The sequence below is a fragment of the Garra rufa genome, chromosome 10 (assembly GCF_049309525.1).
Source record: "Garra rufa chromosome 10, GarRuf1.0, whole genome shotgun sequence".
NCBI classification, from domain to species: Eukaryota; Metazoa; Chordata; class Actinopteri; order Cypriniformes; family Cyprinidae; genus Garra; species Garra rufa.
This window is the reverse complement of record NC_133370.1, coordinates 6,644,673-6,666,564: the sequence shown is the minus strand read 5'-3', so window position 1 is coordinate 6,666,564 and position 21,892 is coordinate 6,644,673. Positions and strand designations below refer to the sequence as shown.

Here is a 21,892-nt window from a genome sequence, read left to right as displayed (position 1 = left end):
GCTGTATTTATACTCATTATTATCATTATTATAGTGCAAATTAATTTGCAATAAAACAAAAAAAATGAATGCTGTGTAAATCACAGCATGATTAGATGGTCTTAGATTTCTAGACTTTGCACCCAGTGGTTTTCTCTGCCTGGTAACTTACACTGACTAGTCTGTGCAAATCAAAGAAGACCTCCAGAAACCTGTTAAAACAGAGAAAACCGTCATCTCAAAGCTTCTTGTGTTAAATTAGACCACATACCTCCATCTATCATAACGGTGGTAACACTAATCAGAGCAGTCACTGAGGTCACCCAGCATGATCATCGCCAATCCTTCATATTTTGTATTCCACTGAAAAATCTTCAAACTTGAATTACTGTTCAACCTATCATTTTATTTCAGATGCCAACATTCAGTTTGCAATGATCATGAGCTACAAAAGCTTTGTTTATAATATGAAAAACGAATCATTTCCAAAAGTAGATGAGCGGGTATGTATCTCTTTGAGACGAGTTCTAACAGAGAGACATTTAAGGGGGAAAAAAGAGCTTTTTTTTTTTTTTTTACATATAATATAGTTGACAATCAGTCCGTCAATAGCTTTGATTAGAATTATACAGTATTTCTGAAATGCAACTTGCAACTTGACAGCTTGACAAGAGAGAAAAACAAACAAAAAGAAAATAAGGGTAGAAATGTGTTATATCTGAAAGAGTATAATAATATTCAATAATCCAGTAGTACACTAGCATTCAACAAGCACATGAGACAAAAATAATAATCACAAAATAAAGTGAATAGAATATTGGTATTAAAAAAGAGAAAAACTGGTGACAATCTAGTGCAAGTTTCCAAAACGACTATCGATCGGTGTGTCAGAACATCTGTAACAACTGTGCCAAAACCCACTGTTCATATTTCACCCCAAATCAAAAGAAAAAAAATATTAATTTTCTGCATTAAGAAAATTAAGCTTCATTTTATTAACGCAAAATATTTTTTCTTTGATTCTGATCACCTAAACTTATTGAAAACACCCATAATGACCCCTCAAACTTCATCATAGATCAAAAATAATTCAGACTCAAAAATTGTTTTAAAACACATTGCGTGAGATTACGTGAACGTACTAACTAAAAAATGTCACCTATTCCAGAACAAACGGTATTCTATTATTTAGTTTTAGTGCAGTTACAGATTAGATGTATATACATTGATTATCAAATAACTTTCAAAACCGTCTCCTTTGAATATCTTAGGTAAAAATACAATCTAGTTGTATGACAATGTCCCAGAGCATCTTCAGAGGCTACACACAGTCACCTATGGCACAGTGGTTTCAGAAAACACACGACTTCATTTTCAGTGATTTTCCACTCAGTTTGATCTCCGTTCTAGACCTGGACCCATAACCGGAGAGCTGGCAGCCTGTTATGATTTCTGCATTGGCAATAGACATCCAGGATATTTCTAAACACAATTCCTCATTTGGGATTTAATTGAGCTAAACTGTATATTTAAAATGCATGTGTTAATAATACCCAATAAGGTTAATCTGCTTGTCTGAAATGATTGAATGAAACATGAACACGGAATATAAGGACGTTCGTCACCTGTGGTTTGAAGTTTTCACACAGGTTGCAAAAGTGTTGTGTCATAACATCCTATTAGTGCTTAATGTTTCTTGAAATGCTTGAAATATTTAAGTGAATCTTAAAAAAAAAAAACATTTCCAAGAATGCTTGTTTACTTCATGGAATAAGCAAAAAAGGAAGTAATTGCAACAAAAAAGTCAGAAATCTGAATTTATATCTTGCAATTCTCCAATTATAAGATGAAAACTTGCAATTCATATTTTTATTCCATAAAAAAAGCTTTTGTATATTTGAACCCAAAATTTAAAAGAAAAATACGTTTGCATAAACTGAAACTTTTTTTTTTTTTGCATTTTGACATTAATTTAATGACTAAATTGTTCAAATACAATAATTAAATGTTTTTTACATTTAAATCAGCATAAATGCAGCATATGTGCAGTATATATTTTTCATGATAAATACTTTATAACGTAAATAATATATCAATATTTTTTCTATATTTCGGTCATATTTTTTTTTTTAATTAAGGTAATGGAAGTATGTGGAAAAGTGTTTTAATATTAATGTAAATAATGTTAGAATGCAAAAAAAGCCTTAAAAACAGGCTTAATTTTCGTAATGCAAAATTAATATATAACATAATATGACATAATATTGTATTATATTAAAATTAAATTGCATTACAAATTTTTAATTTAATCCTGCTTTTAAGGTAAATAATGTTAGAATACAAAAAAAGCCTTAAAAAACAGCATTCATTTTCATAATGCAAACTTAATATTGTATTATATTATATTATATAAATACATTACAATATAATTAGTGCTGGGCAATGATTAATAGCATCCAAAATAAAAGTTTTTGTTTATATGTGTGTGTACTGTGTACAGTTATGTATATATGTATAAATAAAAACACACACACAGTGTATATTTTGAAAATATTTACATGTATATATGTATATTCATATAATTTATATTATATATAAATATATTTAATATATTAACATACCACACATGCATGTGTGTGCATTTTTTCATACATAGTAAATGTACACACTACACACACACATATTATGTACACAGAAATTTAATTTTGGATGCAATTAATCATTGCCTAGCACTAACAAAATATTATAATATAATATAATAATTCATATTTTTCTATTGATTTTGGAGTTAAAATATTGACCTGGACAAGAAAGATTCACTTTTTTTTAACAACTTGGGATTTTTAAACCAAAACCCTAATACTCTTAACTATTTCGAGAAAAACTGATTAGAATTAGTCTGTCTGTTTAGACAGGGGTCAAAGGGCACGAATCTGAGCACTCACAAAGATTTGATTGTGATTTCACAAACTTAAACATCAATATCAAAAGAATCCAATTTGACTCCATTGTGATAATGGCCAATCGGAAATGTTTCCCATACTTGCCTCTCTTAAGACCTATTGACCTACAAATCACATCTCGCCTTGTCCTCTGCTGTCCAGTTTCTTCCCAGTGTAATGAACATCTCACTTCACCTTGCTGACCCTTGACCCAAGATGTCACGGTTATGTGATGAGCAAACACAAGCGCAGGTGTAGTGACGGTCAGATGGTTTACAGGTTGGCCTCCCTCTTGTCTTTGCTGGGCGATGGCTTAATGGCATCTTTTCCAGGCTTCCCGTTGGCTGGGGTGGTAACGGAGGGGACGGCAGTGGATTCTACGGCGACCGCTGTGGCACGTTTGATTGGCTCGTCCGCTCTAGATTGTTCCTCTGGGCTGGGCTGGGAGGGCGGGGCCTGTTCAGAAGTGGGCGGGGCTGGGAGATCCTGCTGTAGCTTGTGACTCTGAAGGAGGCGGAGCTGAACACGCAGTTCCAATATGGCCTCCTGCTCCTCATGGATGGCCTGATTCAGATGAGTGTTTTTATTCTGGAGACAGAAGCAAAATGAAAATAAGGATGAGATTGGTGCATAGAATTTAATGAGTAGTTCAGGGCAAATGCTAAGCAGCAAGTAATAAATAATTAGCCATTCACGGATACCAAGTGACTCTGCACATTAAAACTGGCAGAATTGGCTTTTCTATTGTGATGTATTTCAGAATGAAAACAATATATTTCTTGAATAAGAAAAAATATGTAGGATGGCACTTGAATTTTTCTATTGGTAACTGGTTGGACAAAAACATTTCCATTACTTGAAATAAAATAAATGCTAACTGAAATAAAATATATATATAAAACTTTTAGCTAGCCACCATGTACTAGAGTAAAGTTATATGTAGGGTTGGGAATCGAAAATCGATTCCGATTCTGGAATCGGATACTTAAGATGAAGAATCGAATACTTTCGAATAAAATTCTAATTTCGATTCCTTTCCATTCCTGGGTGCATTTTTTCATCTGGCAACCTTCAGCGCAGGCAATCTGCCAGGACCTTACGTGGTAATGCAAACGTCAGTCTACAAGATGGATCGCGGGAAGCGCTCAAAAGTGGCTACACTTTGTAAAAACCGAAGACAATAATTTTATGTTCTTCTTTAAAAAAGATAAAAAAATGTTTTTACTGGTAGTGTACTTGTTTTATAACCCTGCAACAAAGCAAATGCAAACAGGAAAGCTTGACAAATTTAGCAGCAGTAACTAAATAGGTCAAAGGTCAGCAAATGGTCAATTAAATTACAACTTTGTACAAATCTTCACATCCTTCCTTCTCACCTCCAGCTCTTCGTTCTGTTTCTGCAGGTCTTCTAGAATCATCTGCAGTTCCTCTTCATCTTCACTCTCGCTCTCGCTGTCTGATGAATACTCCTCTGTTTCACTGCGGCCCTGCTGACGGCTATGTGTGTGTCATTTCAAGCAGAAAAAGAAAGACACAGAGTTAAAGAAAGAAACCATTTTGACCCAATTCACTGGCAACTGCACATACACTAATATTCAAAGGGTGGAATAATAAATAATTCATGTTTGAAAGAAAAAAGAAGAAGATTCTTATGCCTTTAGTGTCGCATGATCCTTCAAAAATGCTCAAGATGCATTATTATTATGACTGTTTTTGTCGTTTAACATTTTTCCAAGATTATCTGAGGAACAGACAGTTTAAAAAAAACAGCATTTATTTCACAGAAATCTTTTGTGATGTGATAAACTGAATGCATCCTTGCATTAAATACTTGAATGGCGGTGTATCATGGTTTTCACAAAAACATGAAGCAGCACAAATGTTTTCAACATTGATAATAATAAGAGCTGTTTCTTAAGCAAATTTGCATATTAGAATGATTTCCGAAGGATGATGTGATATATTTTTGATCAAATATATGCAGCCTTGGTAAGCAGAACAGACTTGTGTTGCTTTCCACAAAAATTGCATAATTATGTTCACACATTATTATAACTAGCAACAAATTTGATAATTTTCCCTGCATGTGAACTCTCACCTCTGTATATCTGCGATCTCTGCACGCAGTCGCTCGATTTCTTCTTTCTCTGTGGCAATTTGCCGCCGCAGCACCTGCTCCAATGATATCAGCTCCTCCTGCTCTGTCAGGATCTCATTCTCCTGCAGGGGGCGGCAGACAAACAACCCAAAACCAAATATCACACAGACAGAATCATCGGCTGCATCCCAATTGTTCCAACAGAACTGGAACATGCTGCTTACGTTTGCATGCAAGCATTTGCACATTATGTGTTCCTATAGGTTCATGTGTTGAAAAACAGCAGGGGCAAGTACTATGCAAAGCACAATGTTGCTTATCATTGACCAGCTGATTTGTTTATCTGTCAGAAAGCCGTTTCAGTGTCTAAAACACAGTGTAGGTAGTGGCAGCGTCCAAGCAGGTGGCCTCACCTGTGCCAGGAGAAGATTAATGACTTCCTCCTCGTTCTCAGACATCTCCTCCTTTGATACGTCCTCTTTGGATAGGCTGGCGATTTCCTGCGCGATCTTAGTTTCACACTCCTGGAGATTCAGTGGGACAGAGAAGAAACAACACATGAGGAGGTTTACACCTCTCTCTTTCTAACAGTATTTGAGTTGATAACATGTTTCCAACTTAAAATGTCAACATTGTACTTTCTGTAAGGAAATGCAAATCTAGTTTTCCACTAAAATCCCTTGCTGTGTTTTCATTTCTCAGATCTTTCTCAGACAAGCAAACAGATTGTATGTAATAATGTGCAATAAAGCAGGATTCAGAGCTCTTGCCTGTCTCTTGGCCTCACGGAGCTTGCGCTTTAGTGCGGTGACAATCCGCTGCACCTCCCAGAGTCTCTCTTCCTTGGACAGATCCTTCACACCAGCCTGCAGATCTCTATGCAGACGGTTCAAGAGGAACTCCTGCAGAAAAACACATGTACACATGTAAAAATCACTAGTAATGCCAGAATTGAAGAAGTTTCAATAATCTTTATTTAATAATAAAATAATCTGTCAAATAATCAATACTTAAATCTAAATTTAAACTGAGTATACAGACATTTGCATAAAAAAATAGAATTGTGCTTCTGTTTCCATTTGTTGTTGAAATATATAAACATAACAAACAATCATGACAGATTCAGTCATAACAGACTTATACAAACAGTCTAAAGTAGCATGGATGTATTTGTAGCAATAGCTAAAAATTGATTGTAATTAGGGCTGGGCGATTAATCGAAAAATAATCGAAATCGACATTCAGAACCTATAATCGTTAAAATTTTTCCAGGAAGATTATTTCAATTACTTTCCCTTTAAAAAACACAAGCGCTCCTTTACGTTATTCCGCCGACATGTCGATGGAGAGCTTAAACAGTATTTATACAGTAAAAAGTATTTACAGGATATACAAGGGTAATTTTATTTAGAGGAGATACTGCTTATTTTCTACTTTTAATATGAAAAACATTGAAAATTATTTATTTTGTTTCCAATAGTGCAAGTTATTTATTTTCACTAATTTAAGAAAAATGTGACTTTTCGTTTTAAGCAATGCTTGCTTTAATTTCAGTTGTTCAACACTGATGTTCAATTAATAATCATAGATCGTAGATAGTGTGTTTCCTTCAATTATTTTAAAATCAAGTAATGCACCCTTCATCCAAAAATCTCTCGCTTGTAATATGTGAACATATTTACTGTACAAAACTTGTCAGTGAACTATGAGGGCAAAAAAATAATTATTATATAAATATAATTAAATATAATTTTATTAATAAATAAAATAATCGTTCATTAATCGTAATCGGGTTAAAATGTTCAATTAATCGAGATTTTGATTCTAAGCCAAATTGCCCAGCCCTAATTGTAATAATCTTTTATGCCAAAAATCATTAGGATATTAAGTAAAGATCATGTTCCATGAAGATATTTTGTAAAATTCCTGCTGTAAATATATCACAACTTAATTTAAGATTAGCAATATGCATCGCTATGTACATAATTTGGACAATTGTAAAGGCGATTTTCTCTATAGTTGGATTTTTTTGCACCCTCAGATTCCAGATTTTCAAATAGTTGTATCTCAGCTAAAAATTGTCCTATCCTAACAAATCATACATCATTAAGAAAATGTATGTATCGGCTTTCAGATGATGCATAAATCTCAACTTCCAAAATTGACCCTTATGACTGGTTTTGTGGTCCAGGGTCACATTTTTAATGAAACATCACTAACAGGTTACGTATGTGTCATCGGAGATGCACTAATTAAATGTCACTGTTTTGGTTAATGATTTCGGTTCTCTTAAACCATTTCGGCTGAAACTGAAAAAGCTTTTTTAGGCTCTTTGGTGACAATTTTAGGTTTCCAGAATTTCTCTATAACTCACGAACGAGTCTCCCCAAATGTCCTATAACAATTAAGGTCGCTTTTTCTCATGCTATGTCTATTTCTCAGACTTTTCTCCTAAAAAAGACCCCAGTCTCTACTAGAGCTCTGGATGAGATCTTAAACTGTCAAACTGTTCAGCAATCTGGAATAAAAAGTCAGGGATTTCGATAAAAACTCATCAAATGACTGGAGCTATACAAAAATTTTGTACTTTTTCATGTGCATCCCCTTGATTCGTAATACTGTGTTGTTACCTGAATGATCCACAGCAGTTTTTTTTTGTTTAGTGATAATTGTTCATGAGTCCCTTGTTTGTCCTGAACAGTTAAAATGCCTGCTGTTCTTCACAAATGAAACAGTTTTAATGCTCACTGATGCTCCAGAAAGAAAACTGATGCATTAAGAGCAAGGGGTGAAAACTTTTGAACAGAATGGAGATGTGTACATTTTTCCTAAATATCTTTTTATTTTCAGTCCCTCAGTTGTCCTCAGTGAGAAAAGATGGATCTCAAAATCATACAGTCATTGTTAGAAAGGGTTCAAATACACAAAAATGCTAAAAACCCAAAGAATTTGTGTGACCTGAAGGATTTTTCTGAAGAACAGCAGACCGTTTAACTGTTCAGGACAAACAAGGGACTCATGAACAACTATCACTAAACAAAAAATACAGTTGTGGATCATTCAGGTAACAACAGAGTATTAAGAATCAATGGGGTGTAAACTTTTGAACAGGGTCATTTTTATGAATTCAACTATTATTTTCTCTCGCAGACTATAAGTAAATGTCTTTTATGTGAAATATCTTATGCAGGTCAGTACTAAATAAACAAAAGCATGCATTTTGTTTATCCCTCTTATTTTGGTGAAAACTAACATTTTGCAGATTCTGAAAGGGATGTAAACTGTATAAAACACAAAGAACACTTCAGTTTTATTAAAAAACCTCTTGATTTCAGAACTGAAATAAATGTAATCAAATCAACTTATAGGAAAAGTCCTTCTATAGACCTAAAAGGTACAAACAAAAAATAAATAAATGCATTTATTATTAATAAATTATATATAACGTGCTTAATATTTACAAAATATTACAAATAGAAAAACACACAATATTATTCACAAAATTTATAGCTAAAGCTGATATGTTTTAATGCGAGAAGAAAGAGTTTGTGGAGTGGGGAAAAAGTAAAAGCTATTTTTTTCAATATGAACTTTTCATCACATTTCTCATCAAATGATTGGAGCTGCATTCATTTTATAACTTTTTACTCGCATTGTTTAACTATTGACTCATTTATGTCTTGTTAATACATCTAACCAACAAAACTGAGAACGAGAGCAACCTTACAGTTATAAAATACAGTTACTGTTAGTATGTTGAAGCCATGTGACGGCAGCTATAGGTTCACACACATCAGGATTATTTTTGTTTTCGCTGCTCCAGATCTGTTTTTGTTTCCATTCTCTCCTCACTCACAGAGTTTGGACTAGATCTCCTGTTTTGAATATCACACGCATTTCCTTGTTCTAGGGTCACATTTGCCTGTGACACAATAAAACGCATTATTTTATGTAAAACATGAAAACTTCTTCCATGATACAGCTTCCTCTTCCAGGTAAGTCATATGATCTGGATCTCAAAATGACAGAATTGGCATGAAAATCTTAAAAGCCCTGCATTATTCATTATGCACAATAGAATTTCATCATCTTTTGATTAAGTTTTGGGATGAGAGATTGACACACTTCTTTTATTTAAAGTTTTGTTTTAGTCCTGTGACCCACCTGTCTGCGGATCTCCTCTTTAATGCTCTCCTGGGTCTCAGGTAGGGTCGGCATGGTGGCCATATTGGACCAACGCAGAGGACGGACGACCGGTTTCAGAACCACATCACCGAAGAGCTCACGGACGTGAGTGAAAAACACGTACAGCACACGGTTTCCAATCTACAAACCAGAGAGGGAGCAAAGGATTGATTTTGTGTCATACGGGAATAAACAATCATAGCAAACCTTAAAAATAGACAGAACCACTGTTTATGAGAGGTACATTTACTGTGTTATTACCCAATCATGTCCCACCCCCTGTTTTCCACATCATTTGCAGTCTCTCTCAAATAAAAATGACCCCAAACAAAGATCTCATTAGCAGTATGAGGGCACCTCTATCCTCTATGTGTCCTGAGAGACTATAAAGTAGGACAACCTTCAGTCTGAGAGCAGAAATGCATTCAAAATCATCGACTGTAACACCATTAATGATGATTAGAAACGCTATACTAAACTTCGCATACAGAATAAATCTTTACTACGGACTTCCATCCAGGCTGCAAAATTAACTTTTTGCAAATCTGGACATACTTGAATATTTACAAAATATTGCACAAGGGAAAAGGACCAATATTGTTCATGACATTTAAGAAAGATTATGAAGTTTCTGTATGGAATTCTGTATTCAAAACAACAATAATAAAAGTACTAATAACATTTAAAAAATATTTTGAAAAAAAAAAAACAACAACATATAAAACTCTTTATTTTTTGTTCAAAACCTCTTGATTTTATATGGGACAGAATGTAATCAAATCAACCCATTATAAAAAATGTTCTTCTATAGACTTAAAAGATAAAACACATAAGTAAATAAATGCATTTATTGTTAATAAGTTATATATATATTGTGTTGAATATTAAAAAAAAAAATATTGCAAATGGCAAAACACCCAATATTATTCACAATATTTATTCATAAGAAACGTGAATCGCTGTATTTAAAAATATATATAAATAAAAAGCAAGTCTTGATCATTTTTGGAAAATTAAAAACTATATTTCTATATTTTATATATTATAAACAAAAAAATAAGGATTTTTTTTTAACTGTGTTTTAAATATTCTTCTATAGGCCTAACTATTCAATATAAATATTCAATATAAACTTTAATAACTTATATAATAATTTCATAATAAGGAATTTTTTTAATGTATTAATGTGGAAATTAAACTATCTTTATAGGCCTAAAATTTTCAATACAAATATTTCACTATAAATTTTATAATCTTATTTATATTATATAATAATTTTAAAATAGGGAATTTTATTTAAAAAAAAAATGTGATTGGAAATCATACTATGATGATAAATGTTCTTAAAAATATTAAAATATAAACTTTAATATACACTTTAATGACTTATTTATATGACTTAATAACTTTAAAATTTTACTTTACTTAAAATTGCATATATACTTTAACAAATGATTTATATTATATAATAATTTTAAAATAAGGAATTTAATTTTGAAAAAATGTACTAATCTGACTGTAAATCAAACTATGATTTAAATATTCTTCTATAGGCCTAAATATTCAATACAAATATTCAATATAAACTTCAATATATACTTTAATAAATTATTAATTTTAAAATAAAATATTATATTTAAAAAAAAATGTATTATTGTGACTGGAAATCAAACCACTTCAAATGTTGACTACTGTATACTTTAATAAATTGTTTATATTATATAACCATTTTAAAATAAGCAATCTTATTTGAAAAAAAAAATGTATGGGACATCAAACTATAATGACAAATGTTTTTCAATAGGCCTAAAATATTCAATAAAATATTTCGATATGTACTTTAATAAATTATATATTATATAATAATTTTAAAATAAGCAGATTTATAAAAAAAAAAAGTATTTATGTGATTGGGAATCAAATCATTATGACAAATGTTTTTCTATAGGCCTAAAATATTCAATAAAAATATTTAAATATAAACTTTAATATATATATATATATATATATATATATATATATATATATATATATATATATATAAACATAATTTTATATAGATTTAAAGTCCCACAATGATTTAGCATGATGAAATGACTTGAATTGATTAATATAGGATGTCAGTTTTTTTGCAAAACATTTTCAGATGGACACGCCGCTACAACCACAGAATAAGTCATATCGCATCAAGTAAACATCAGCTGTTGATCATGAACTCACCTGTACGGTGGGATTGAGTACAATAGAGATGTTCTGGATGTTCATCTTGGTGTCAGTCTCGCGGGCGATGACGTGGTCCATGTGAGTGATAAGCCAGGCCAGGATGAGCCTGCTCCCTGCAGGAACCTCACCCAGGAGCCTCTGAAACTCCTGCAGCTTCTCCGCCTCGCTGGGCCGCCCGCAGGCCTCCTCGAAACGCGGGGCCAGCTCTTTACCCAGCAGGTTATCGGGCAGCTCTCGCAGATACTGCTTCAACAGGCTGGCCACCGTGTGCGGATCATACTCCTCCAGACACGGACACTCCTCACGGTCATACGACGCTTTCAGCTCATCAACCTTTGACTTCATACCTTCAGGAACAACATGGAGACAAGAGTCATTTGATTTTGATTTTTATGTGATATTTTTGTGTGTGCGGTGTGATTGAATTGAATTGCATTGAATTAAAAGGGCGATCCAAGCCCTTTAAAAAGTCTGAATTTGGACACAGATACAAAACATACTGAGATTACAGATGTTGAGATTTGCTTTGCACATTTGTTACATTTTTATACAAACTACCCATAAAAAGTTTGTGGCCAGTAAGATTTTTTGAAAAAAATTAATAGTTTTATTAAGCAAGTTTGCTTCAAACTGATCAAAATTGACAGTAAAAACATTTATAAATGTCAGAAAATATCTCTATGTACATTGCCTTACTGTAAATGTAGGTAAATTCACATTACATATTATTTTTAAAATAGTATGCTTGGAAATATTTCACCTCTTCGATTGCATTAATAACATGTACTGTTACATTTAATCATTTAGCAGATGCTTTTATCCAAAGCGACTTACAATTTTATTCTCCTGATATTTCGACTTTATTCTCAAAACATTTTGACTTTATTCTCGTTATTTTTTTACTTTATTCTAGCAATATTTCAACTTTATTCTTTTAATAAGTTAAAAGTGTGCAGTTAGCATTATTTTCAATGTTTTAAAAAAAACTAAGATTATGAAAATGAAGTAATATTTTGAGAATAAATCAAATATTATGACTATTTTCATAATCTTAGTTTTTTTTTTACACTAAGAAAAATGCAAACCGCAAACATTTAAACTCTACAATAAATAATGAGTTTTTTAAAATATATCATATATTTAAATATCTATATATATGACTTGTCACTCACTTTTTATAATGTATGTTATACGTACATTAACACTTCCTTTTTAATAATTTAGGTTAAAAATTATTTCAATGTGTCAATAGATTCTCTATAGGTCACCATTTCTAATAATTTAAATAATAAAATAATCATTAATCATGAGGTCAGTGCATTACTGTACATTTGTTTCTGTACGAGTTAAAATTGTCTGCAATAATTAAAAAACAACCCGGAATATTTCTTTAAAATAAACATGAGATTTCAATTCAGACGATATAATACATTTTTCAGGATTTTTTGATGAATAGAAAGTCCAAACAGCATTTACTTTAAATAGAAATCTTTTGTAATATTACAAAAGTCCTTACCGTCACTTTTGATCAATTTAATGCTTCCTTGCTGAATAAAAGAATTAATTTCTTTCAACAAAAAAAGAAAGACTGACCCCCATAAATTTAAACGATAAGTCAATAATATGAATATTTTGTGAATATTTACTCTGCTCCGATACAAACTTGGGTCAAACTAATTTCTGAATATAAAAGATTCAGGAAAATCTTATGCAAAGGGTTACAGTGACTTTAAAAGGCATTTTGACACTTAAAAATGGCATAAATAATGGCTTTAAATAATAAATATTTAACCCCTTATCTGTCACCGTCCCCTCTGTGGGATGCCTGAGTTTACTTCGGCATTTTACAAATAAATCCTAATCTAATCATGACAAACTATATATTGTTGGAAAGGTCTAATGCTCCTTAATAGATATTTTACATTTTTTGTGTGTGGTACAAATTATGTAGGAAAAATAATTGATTTTTTATGACAAGAGTGCACCTCAAAATTCTACTTTATAACAGGAGTTTGTCACAAACAGACTTCCTTGTTGCCTTTTTCCCTATCACACTTTAGAAATCATAAGAAATGATATATCAGTTGAAAACTTAAAAATCTCAAAATTCATCCTTTGAAAACCATTTTAAAATCAAATATTGCATTAAGATGTACAAAAAAAGTAAAAGTTTTTGTTCATGAATTATAAAAATGTAAAAAAAAAAAGGGATTGACAGTGAAGAGGTTAAATCAAGAGCAGCTAAATTCAACAGGATTCACAATGAACATCTTTGTTAAATGTTTTGCAGAATATTCCTTTAACTAAACATAAACATGAGATTTCAGTTCACGGAAAGTAAAATGGGGTCATACCAGAGACACGATAGATGCCTTCACATTTCATGCCATAGCTCTCGATGTAGTCCACACACTCTCTGAAGATGGCCGGGAGCTGTATCCCATCATACAGTGCCGTTCTCCTCACCGCTTCCGCTAAAGGCGCTCCGAAGATGGGCCGGAACATCGTCGGCGTCTCCGTGATGACGGGTTCGGGCTCGGCGCTGGGCTTTTTCTTCTTTTTTTTCCACTGTTTCACAACGTCTGCAGCCGTCAGGTCTTTGGACTTCTTGTCCTTGGCCTTCTCCTCTTTAGGCCCCTTCTCCTTCACTTTGAAGTCCTTTTCTTTCTTCTTGGAGAAACTGGGCTTCTTGAAGACGTGGATGCCCTTGGAGCGCTTCATCTTTGACGGGCTCTCGGCCTCATCGGCAGAACTGTCCTCCTGGAATGCTGCGTATCCCTCGGCTAAAAAGAAAAGATTAGAGAGAAGAGAAGAGAAGAGAAGAGAAGAGAAGAGAAGAGAAGAGAAGAGAAGAGAAGAGAAGAGAAGAGAAGAGAAGAGAAGAGAAGAAGAAAAAAAAATGTTCTTTGAACACCTGATGCTATAAAGAAACCATCCTATTAACGGCTGTGCAAAATTTACTATCCCATCCCACCGTCTGTGTCTCTCAAGGTTAGGTGAGACTGTAACAAGCAGAACGGAATGAGAGCAGGAGAAACACACCAAACTGCTCTAAAGAGGTCAGCTTACAATTTAGCAATATCCCCTTGTGCCAGCTCTTTTTTTAGTGGTCCATTTCCCCGTCCTGACACCGACTTCACCCTGAGCAGAACAGTAATCAGCGGCTCACTAACACGGCTCTGACCCCATCAGCTAGTATTCATGACCGGCCCCTCCTCAGCCACTATAACACACCTACAGGGATGGACAGGGTGTGTCTTTATAAGCTCCATCACTTCCTGCTTGTGTGCAATAGGCTGCTGCTGCAGGGCGGCTAAATATAGCGGCAGGAAAATAACGAATTCACTCTGCACTGAAACTGGAACATTTGCACATTGAGGGCAGTAGTACATACTATGAAGTAGAACTGGGTTTTATAGCTACAAAAACAATATCTCAGTAGCCTTTTGATGATATTTCATATATAAAGTACCATTAAAAAAAGTTTGGGGTTGGTCAAATTTTTTTTATGTTTTGGACATAGTATACATACTCCTTATAAAATGTCTATTCTGCTCATCAAGGTTACATTTGTTTGATCAAAAACACAGTAAAAACTGTAATATTGTGAAAAATTATAAGAGCTTAAAAATTACTGAATATATATATATGAAGAGCAAAACAGATTTTAACAATTTTCAAAAATTATTTTTTATTGTGCATCGCAATTAATCTCAATTTGATATAAAGTAAAAATAACTAAAAAACACAGCTAACTAATACAAAAAAAAAAACATGATAACAAAATAAAACATGGTTTTCTGATACATGTTTTTTCAGGATTCTTTGATGAACAGAAAGTTCAAAAGAACAGCATTTATTTGAAATAGAAGTCTTTCATTATAAAAGCAATATTATAAAAGTCTTTACTGTAATTTTTGATTAATTGAATGCTTCCTGGCTGAATAAAAGTATTAATTTCTTTCAATATAATAAATAAAGACTGACCTCAAAGTTTTAAAAGGTAGGTCAACCATATAAATATTTTGTGAATATTCATTCTACCCAATTACAAACTTGGGTCAAACTAATTTCTGTACATAAAAGAGTCAGAGATGTTGTGCAAGGGTTACAGTGACTTTAAAAGGCATTTTGACACTCAAAAATGGCATATATGATGGCTTACAATAATAATAATTTAAATCAGCAGCTTAAATGTTACAGGATACAGATTTTTTTGGGCAGAAAGATTTGTAATTTTTTTTAAAGAAGTCTCTTCTGCTCACCAAGGCTGCATTTATTTAATCCAAAATACAGCAAAAGCAGTAATATTGTGAAATATTTTTACTATTTAAAATAGCTGCTTTCTCTTTGAATATATTTTAAAATGTAATTAATTTATTAAAATGTAATTTATTGATTTCAAAGCTGAATTTTCAGCATCATTACTCCAGTCTTCAGTGTCACATGATCCTTCAGAAATCATTCTAATATGCCAATTTGCTGTTCAATAAACATTTTATTATTATTATTATTATTATCAATATTTACAGTTGAGAATATTTACATTTTTCAGGATTCTTTGGTGAAAAGATCAGCATTTATCTGAAATAAAAAGCTTTTGTAACATTATATACTATAACATTCAAAAGCTTGGAGTCAGTATAATTTTTTTTTGCCAAAGAAATTATAGAAATTAATTTAATTTAGCAAGGGTGCTTTAAATTGATCACAAGTGACGATAAAGACATTTGTAATGTTACAAAAGCTTTCTATTTTAGATAAATGCGGTTCTTCTGAACTTTCTATTTATTAAAGAAACCTGAAAAAAATATAATCAGCTGTTTTCAACATAATAATAATAAATATTACTGAGCAGCAATTTCTGAAGGATAATGTGACCGGAGTAAAGATGCTAAAAATTCAGCTTTGAAGTCAAAGGAATTACATTTTAAAATATATTCAAATAGGGTTATTTTAGACAATTAAAATATTTCAAAATTGTAGTGTTTTTGGTGTACTTTAGATCAAATAAATGCACACTTGGTGAGAAGAAGAGACTTCTTTTAAAATAATAATATTAATAAATAAAATAATTATAAACATAAAAATTGTTACTTGAAATAGAATGAACCTTTAACTGAAATAGAATGAAAAAATGTCAGCTAGCTGCTAAAGCAACATTTCTCATTTTCATTTTATTCAACTTGAAATACTTAAACTAAAACTAAAATAAAATGTATTAAAAACTATTATATTTACATATTTTTTATAGTTCACATTAAAAAAAAGTAATAAAAGTGAAAGAAAAAAACTAAATTACTAAAATTTAAATTAAAGTGAAAAAGAATATTAAAAACAAACAAATTAAATATTAATAAAACTACAATTGCATCTCAGCAATACTACAATTACACTGGCACGGAATGTTTTCCTGTGATTTCTTTATTTGCAATAACTGTTACTAGATCTTGTGATCTAATGCAACAGCATAAGATGCAAGTGTCAATATAAGGGCACTGTTGAGTGTAAATACAGAGCGTGTGAGTGTGTTTATCTTACTGCGTTTCTCCTTCTTCTTAAACTTGTTCTTCTTCTTGTTGTGCTCCTTTTCGTCATCGGATGCCACGTCGGGCGGCTCATGGTGGTGTCCGTCGTGAGGGGGTGAGGGGTCGCCCGTACGGTACAGACCTGGGAACTTAGTGGGGCTGATCTCTTCGGAGCTCGGGGTACGAGCCACGCCCCCAGGATGCTCCGCCCTCCTCTGCTCCGCAGGGCTGCTACTGGGTGGCAGGAAGCACTCCGTCATCTCAGCTATTGGCTCCTCGCAGCACGATGCTCTGGGATTGGCTGTTGGCTCAGATGACACGTCACCTCTCCATGTCACCTGAGAGGGAAAAACAGTGCTATTTCAGATTTATACATTTAATTTCAGGTTGGTAGTTAAGTCTTTTCTCTTTCTGATATACAACGGTGAGTCTGAACTGTGCAATAAGTCTGCAACCTGTGTTTGTTGAAACTCATTTTGCAGACATTTAGCCCTCATGCCAGCTGTGTGTTTTGTAAACAGCAGTGTTCTTACATCAGATAAACATATAATCTTTAAATAAACAATTAGGGTGTCTCTCAAAACCTTTTATGTAAACTCTGTATGAATTTATGCGTGATTAAATGTTCAAATCAGCTAATATAAGGCACAAATGTGACCCTGGCATGGGTATATTTGTAGCAATAGCCAAGAATAATCAAGATTATGGATTTTTCTTTTATGCCAAACATCATTAGGATATTTAGAAAAGATCATGTTTTGGTAAATTTCCTACTGCAAATGTATCAAAACTTAATTTTTGATTAGTAATATGCATTGCTAAGAACTTAATTTGGACAATTTTAAGGTGATTTTCTCATTATTTTATTGCAGATTTTCAAATAGTTGTATCTCGGCCAAATATTGTCATATCCTAACAAACCTTACATCAATAGGAAAGCTTATTCGCCAGCTTTCAGGTGATGTATACACCTCAATTTCAAAAACTGGTTTTGTGGTCCTGGGTGACATATGATACCACTGCCCTCTAGTGACTATAAAGATTTCTGCATCTCAAAACCTCATGAATTTTCTGTCACTGCAATTAAAATGGGTTTATGGGACGAGAAGTAAAAACTGGAACACTAAAGTCACCTTCTCCATTTCATATGTAAATTCTTCAATGATTTACTGCACTTCTGCAATCATGATTAAAACCCAACAACAGATCAAAAACAGAAACTAGACAGAGCTTTAAATAAACTTTCTCAGTCCCAAGCCATTTATGATACTTAAAAAATTCTCTTTTATAAAAAATGATCAGTAAATATTTGATTTACCCCTTAACTGTCACCCGTCCACTCTGTGGGACGCCTAAGTTTCTTCACCATTTTACAAATAAATCCTAATCTAATCATGACAAACTATATATTGTCGGAAAGATCTAAGGCTCCTAAACAGATATTTGACATTTTTTGTGTTACAAATTATGTAGGAAAAATAATAGATGCATTTATGACAAGAGTGCACCTCGAAAATCTACTTCATAACAGGAGTTCTGACCTTTGTCACAAACAGACTTCCCTGTTGCCTTTTTCTCTCACACTTTAGAAATCACAAGAAATGATATATCAGTTGAAAACTTAAAATATCAAAATTCACCCTTTGAAAGCCATTTTAAAATCAGACAATGAATTTACATGGAAAAAGTACATTAAATTCATATTACACAATGTTTTTGTTCATGAATTATAAAAAACTAGGTTTGAATTCTGCATTATCATGTCTCTGTTCAAAAATGGAAGTGACAGTTAAGGGGTTTAATTTTATTAAAAAATAAAAGAGAATTGACTGAATCATAACAAGTGGTTTTGAACTAGTTTTGAAGTAAGGGTAATTTAAGCAGAGCAAGTTATTACATATTGATATAAAAAAAAAAACTACAAGAAATACATGCAAGACCAGAAATATTTAGACATTAAATATGGTAATTTCTGAGTTCATGGTGACTTTAAGTTGAGTTTAATTTACTAGCAAAAGTCTCTAAATAATAACAACATGCATTTACAGTTGATGTCAAAAGTTTACATACACCCTGCAGAATCTGCAAAATGTTAATTATTTTAACAAAATAATAGCGATCATACAAAATGCATGTTATTTGTATTTGGTACTGACTGGAATAAGATATTTCACTGTTCAAAAGTTTACAAATGGTTGATTCTTAATACTGTGTTGTTGTTGGTTTTTTTAGTGATAGTTGTTCATGAGTCCCTTGTTTGCCCTGAACAGTTAAACTGCCCGCTATTCTTCATAAAAATCCTCCAGGTCCCACAAATTCTTTGCTTTTTTTTTTTTTTTTTAGCATTTTTGTGTATTTGAACCCTTTCCAACAATGGCTGTATGATTTTGAGATCCATCTTTTCACACCGAGGACAATTGAGGGACTCATATGTAACTATTACAGAAGTTTTAAAAGGAAACACAATACATCAAGAGCCAGAGGGTGAAAACTATCAGGATAAATGTAACTTACTTTGTCTTCTGGGGAACATATTTCTGTAGCAGTATTTTCTGTAGCTTCTGTAGGGTAGTACCAAATGAAAATGTGACATTTTAGCAAAATAATAAAGATGTACACATTTTGTTCAAAAGTTTACACTCCTGGCCTTTAGTGCATCATGTTTCCTTCTTTCCATCAGTGAGCGTTTGAACCTTGGATCTCAAAATCATACAGTCATTTTTGGAAAGAGTTCAAATACACAAAAATGCTGAAAAACAAAAGAATTTGCGGGACCTGAAGGATTTTTCTGAAGAACAGCAGGCAGTTTAACTGTTCAGGACAAACAAGAGACTTGTAAACTACTATCACAAAATCAATTAAGGTAACAACACAGTATTAAGAATCAGGGGGTCATTTTTATAACTATTATTTTCTATTGTGGACTATATGTAAACGTCTTTTATGTGAAATATGTTATTCAGATCAGTACTAAATAAAAAACATATTTTTTAAACTCCTATTTTGGTCAAATAATTAGCATTTTACAGACTGTGCAAAACTTTTGATCTCAACTGTATATCAATAATATTCATGTAGCAGGTACTAGCTGTCAGATAACATTGACATGAAGTCTTTTCATCAAGATTTATATAGAGAAAGATCTATAGTTTTTCCACAGTTTAAATTTTAATTTTTTTTTTTGTTTTATTAGAATTATTTTTTTTTCATCTAAACAATATTGCATTGTGACAAATTACAAATATTAAGTTAAAAAAAATATTAACTAAAAAGTGCATGGAAAATAATCATACTTTGTACAATAAACACTACTTTTAGATCAGTTTTAGGCGTAAGTTTAATGTCAACTTCCCATTTTATATATAAAATACCTGTGGGCCCTGCCCTTGCCACATCCAAAAAACCGTAAGAAATCACATTACATTCAGAACAGAGGTACACAGATTTAACTCATACAATCGTAGCGTTTTAAAGGTATTTTGAAGAAATTCAGATTATGAAGAAATGACTGTCTCAACTAAACAGTATAATAAATCTCTCCTGACACCAGCTGTTTCGTTGAATGAAACACAAGACGGACCATATGACAGAACATCTTTAAACATGCTCAAACAATTAATGAACCACACTTGAAATATGGTTTACCTCTGAGAATAACATGTAATGCCATTTGTGCTAATGAAATTACACTCAAATGTACATAAAGGAAAATTCATAACCTAGCATGGTTGCTAACGAACCCCGGCTTTTATAAACAAAGTCAACCTTTCAAGCAATTAAAAAACAAATACACCGTATGAGTGATGAAACAAGCCAAAAACTGACAAAACATTAGAGAACAAGTCCAAATGTATTAAAAAATAATCCGTTCACAAACCTGTTATGACCAATGTAACAGCTGCACTTCCTGTAGCTTGTTTACGTCCCATCTGACACGCGCGCATGCGCAGTTGGAGCCCCCTTGAATTATGGGAGCTCTAGTTTGAGTTTGAGTTGTCTTCACTTAGCCTACCACCTGCTTACAGAGGTTTCCTAATGTTTGAAATAATTTGACGACATTTCTGAGAATATTAGTTTACATATCAATAAAATAATTACGTAAGCATTTAGTTCTACATTATTTTTTATATATTTTCTATCCGCCCATAAGGCCAGCAGATGAAGCTATTGAGCCACAGACCAATGGTACAGAGTTGCATCTGAATGAATGTCAGGGGTGTTCATTCATATATATGAAGGTTTGGAAAAAAACGTTCCCTAATAACAAAAACAGCCTTTCATAGTTGTTCTTTCTCTTGTTAGGTAATTTCTATGAATTGCTGTGAAATCAGTTTAGTGATTCAAGCATTTATCATTTTGTTTATGGTTGTGTAACACATTATCTGAGATGCCAGATAAGAATTTGGACATATTTTATGGCATCCATTATAAAACTGAAGTACAACATGATAAATGCAGTAAACTAATAGATGCGGCCGTATGAGTCAGTGCTTACTGTTAGTGAACTGGCATCAGTGGTATTTTAATGTAATTCACAGGTATTCATCTGAATTGTGTTTTTATTAATATTTTAAATTTGTTTACATTTTTATATATTTTTTTTTTAGTTTTAGCCTTGCAAAAGTATTCATACCCCTTAATTTTTCTCACCTTTTATTATGGTGCAGCCTTATGTTAAACTGCTTTGAATTATTTTTTTCCCACATCAATCTACACTCCATACATTTTAATGACAAAGCACAAAACAGGTTTGCAACAACTTTGCAAATTTATTAGAAATAAAAAACTAAAATGATTCCATTGCATAAGTATTCATACACTTATCTGGGACACTTAAAAGGAAGTAGCTGGATTTAGCTGGTCTCCCAGCCTGGCCAGGCTGGTCAGGCTAAGACCAGCCTGGCCAGGCCAAAATCCCTCTAAAACCAGCCTGCTGA

General features: G+C 32.5%; 1 protein-coding gene across 1 annotated transcript; it reads right to left on the bottom strand.

The window, feature by feature from the left end:
- Nucleotides 1-364: 364 nt before the first annotated feature.
- Nucleotides 365-20,970, bottom strand: ralbp1 (ralA binding protein 1). Its single transcript, XM_073849583.1, has 10 exons — nt 20,833-20,970; nt 16,969-17,293; nt 13,782-14,210; nt 11,425-11,774; nt 9,184-9,345; nt 5,790-5,921; nt 5,433-5,543; nt 5,020-5,141; nt 4,298-4,418; nt 365-3,509 (listed from the first exon to the last, which is right to left on the bottom strand). The coding sequence occupies exons 2-10, from the start codon at nt 17,213-17,215 to the stop codon at nt 3,195-3,197; spliced, it is 1,989 nt and encodes a 662-aa protein (XP_073705684.1). The 5' UTR covers nt 17,216-17,293; nt 20,833-20,970; the 3' UTR covers nt 365-3,194.
- Nucleotides 20,971-21,892: the final 922 nt, after the last annotated feature.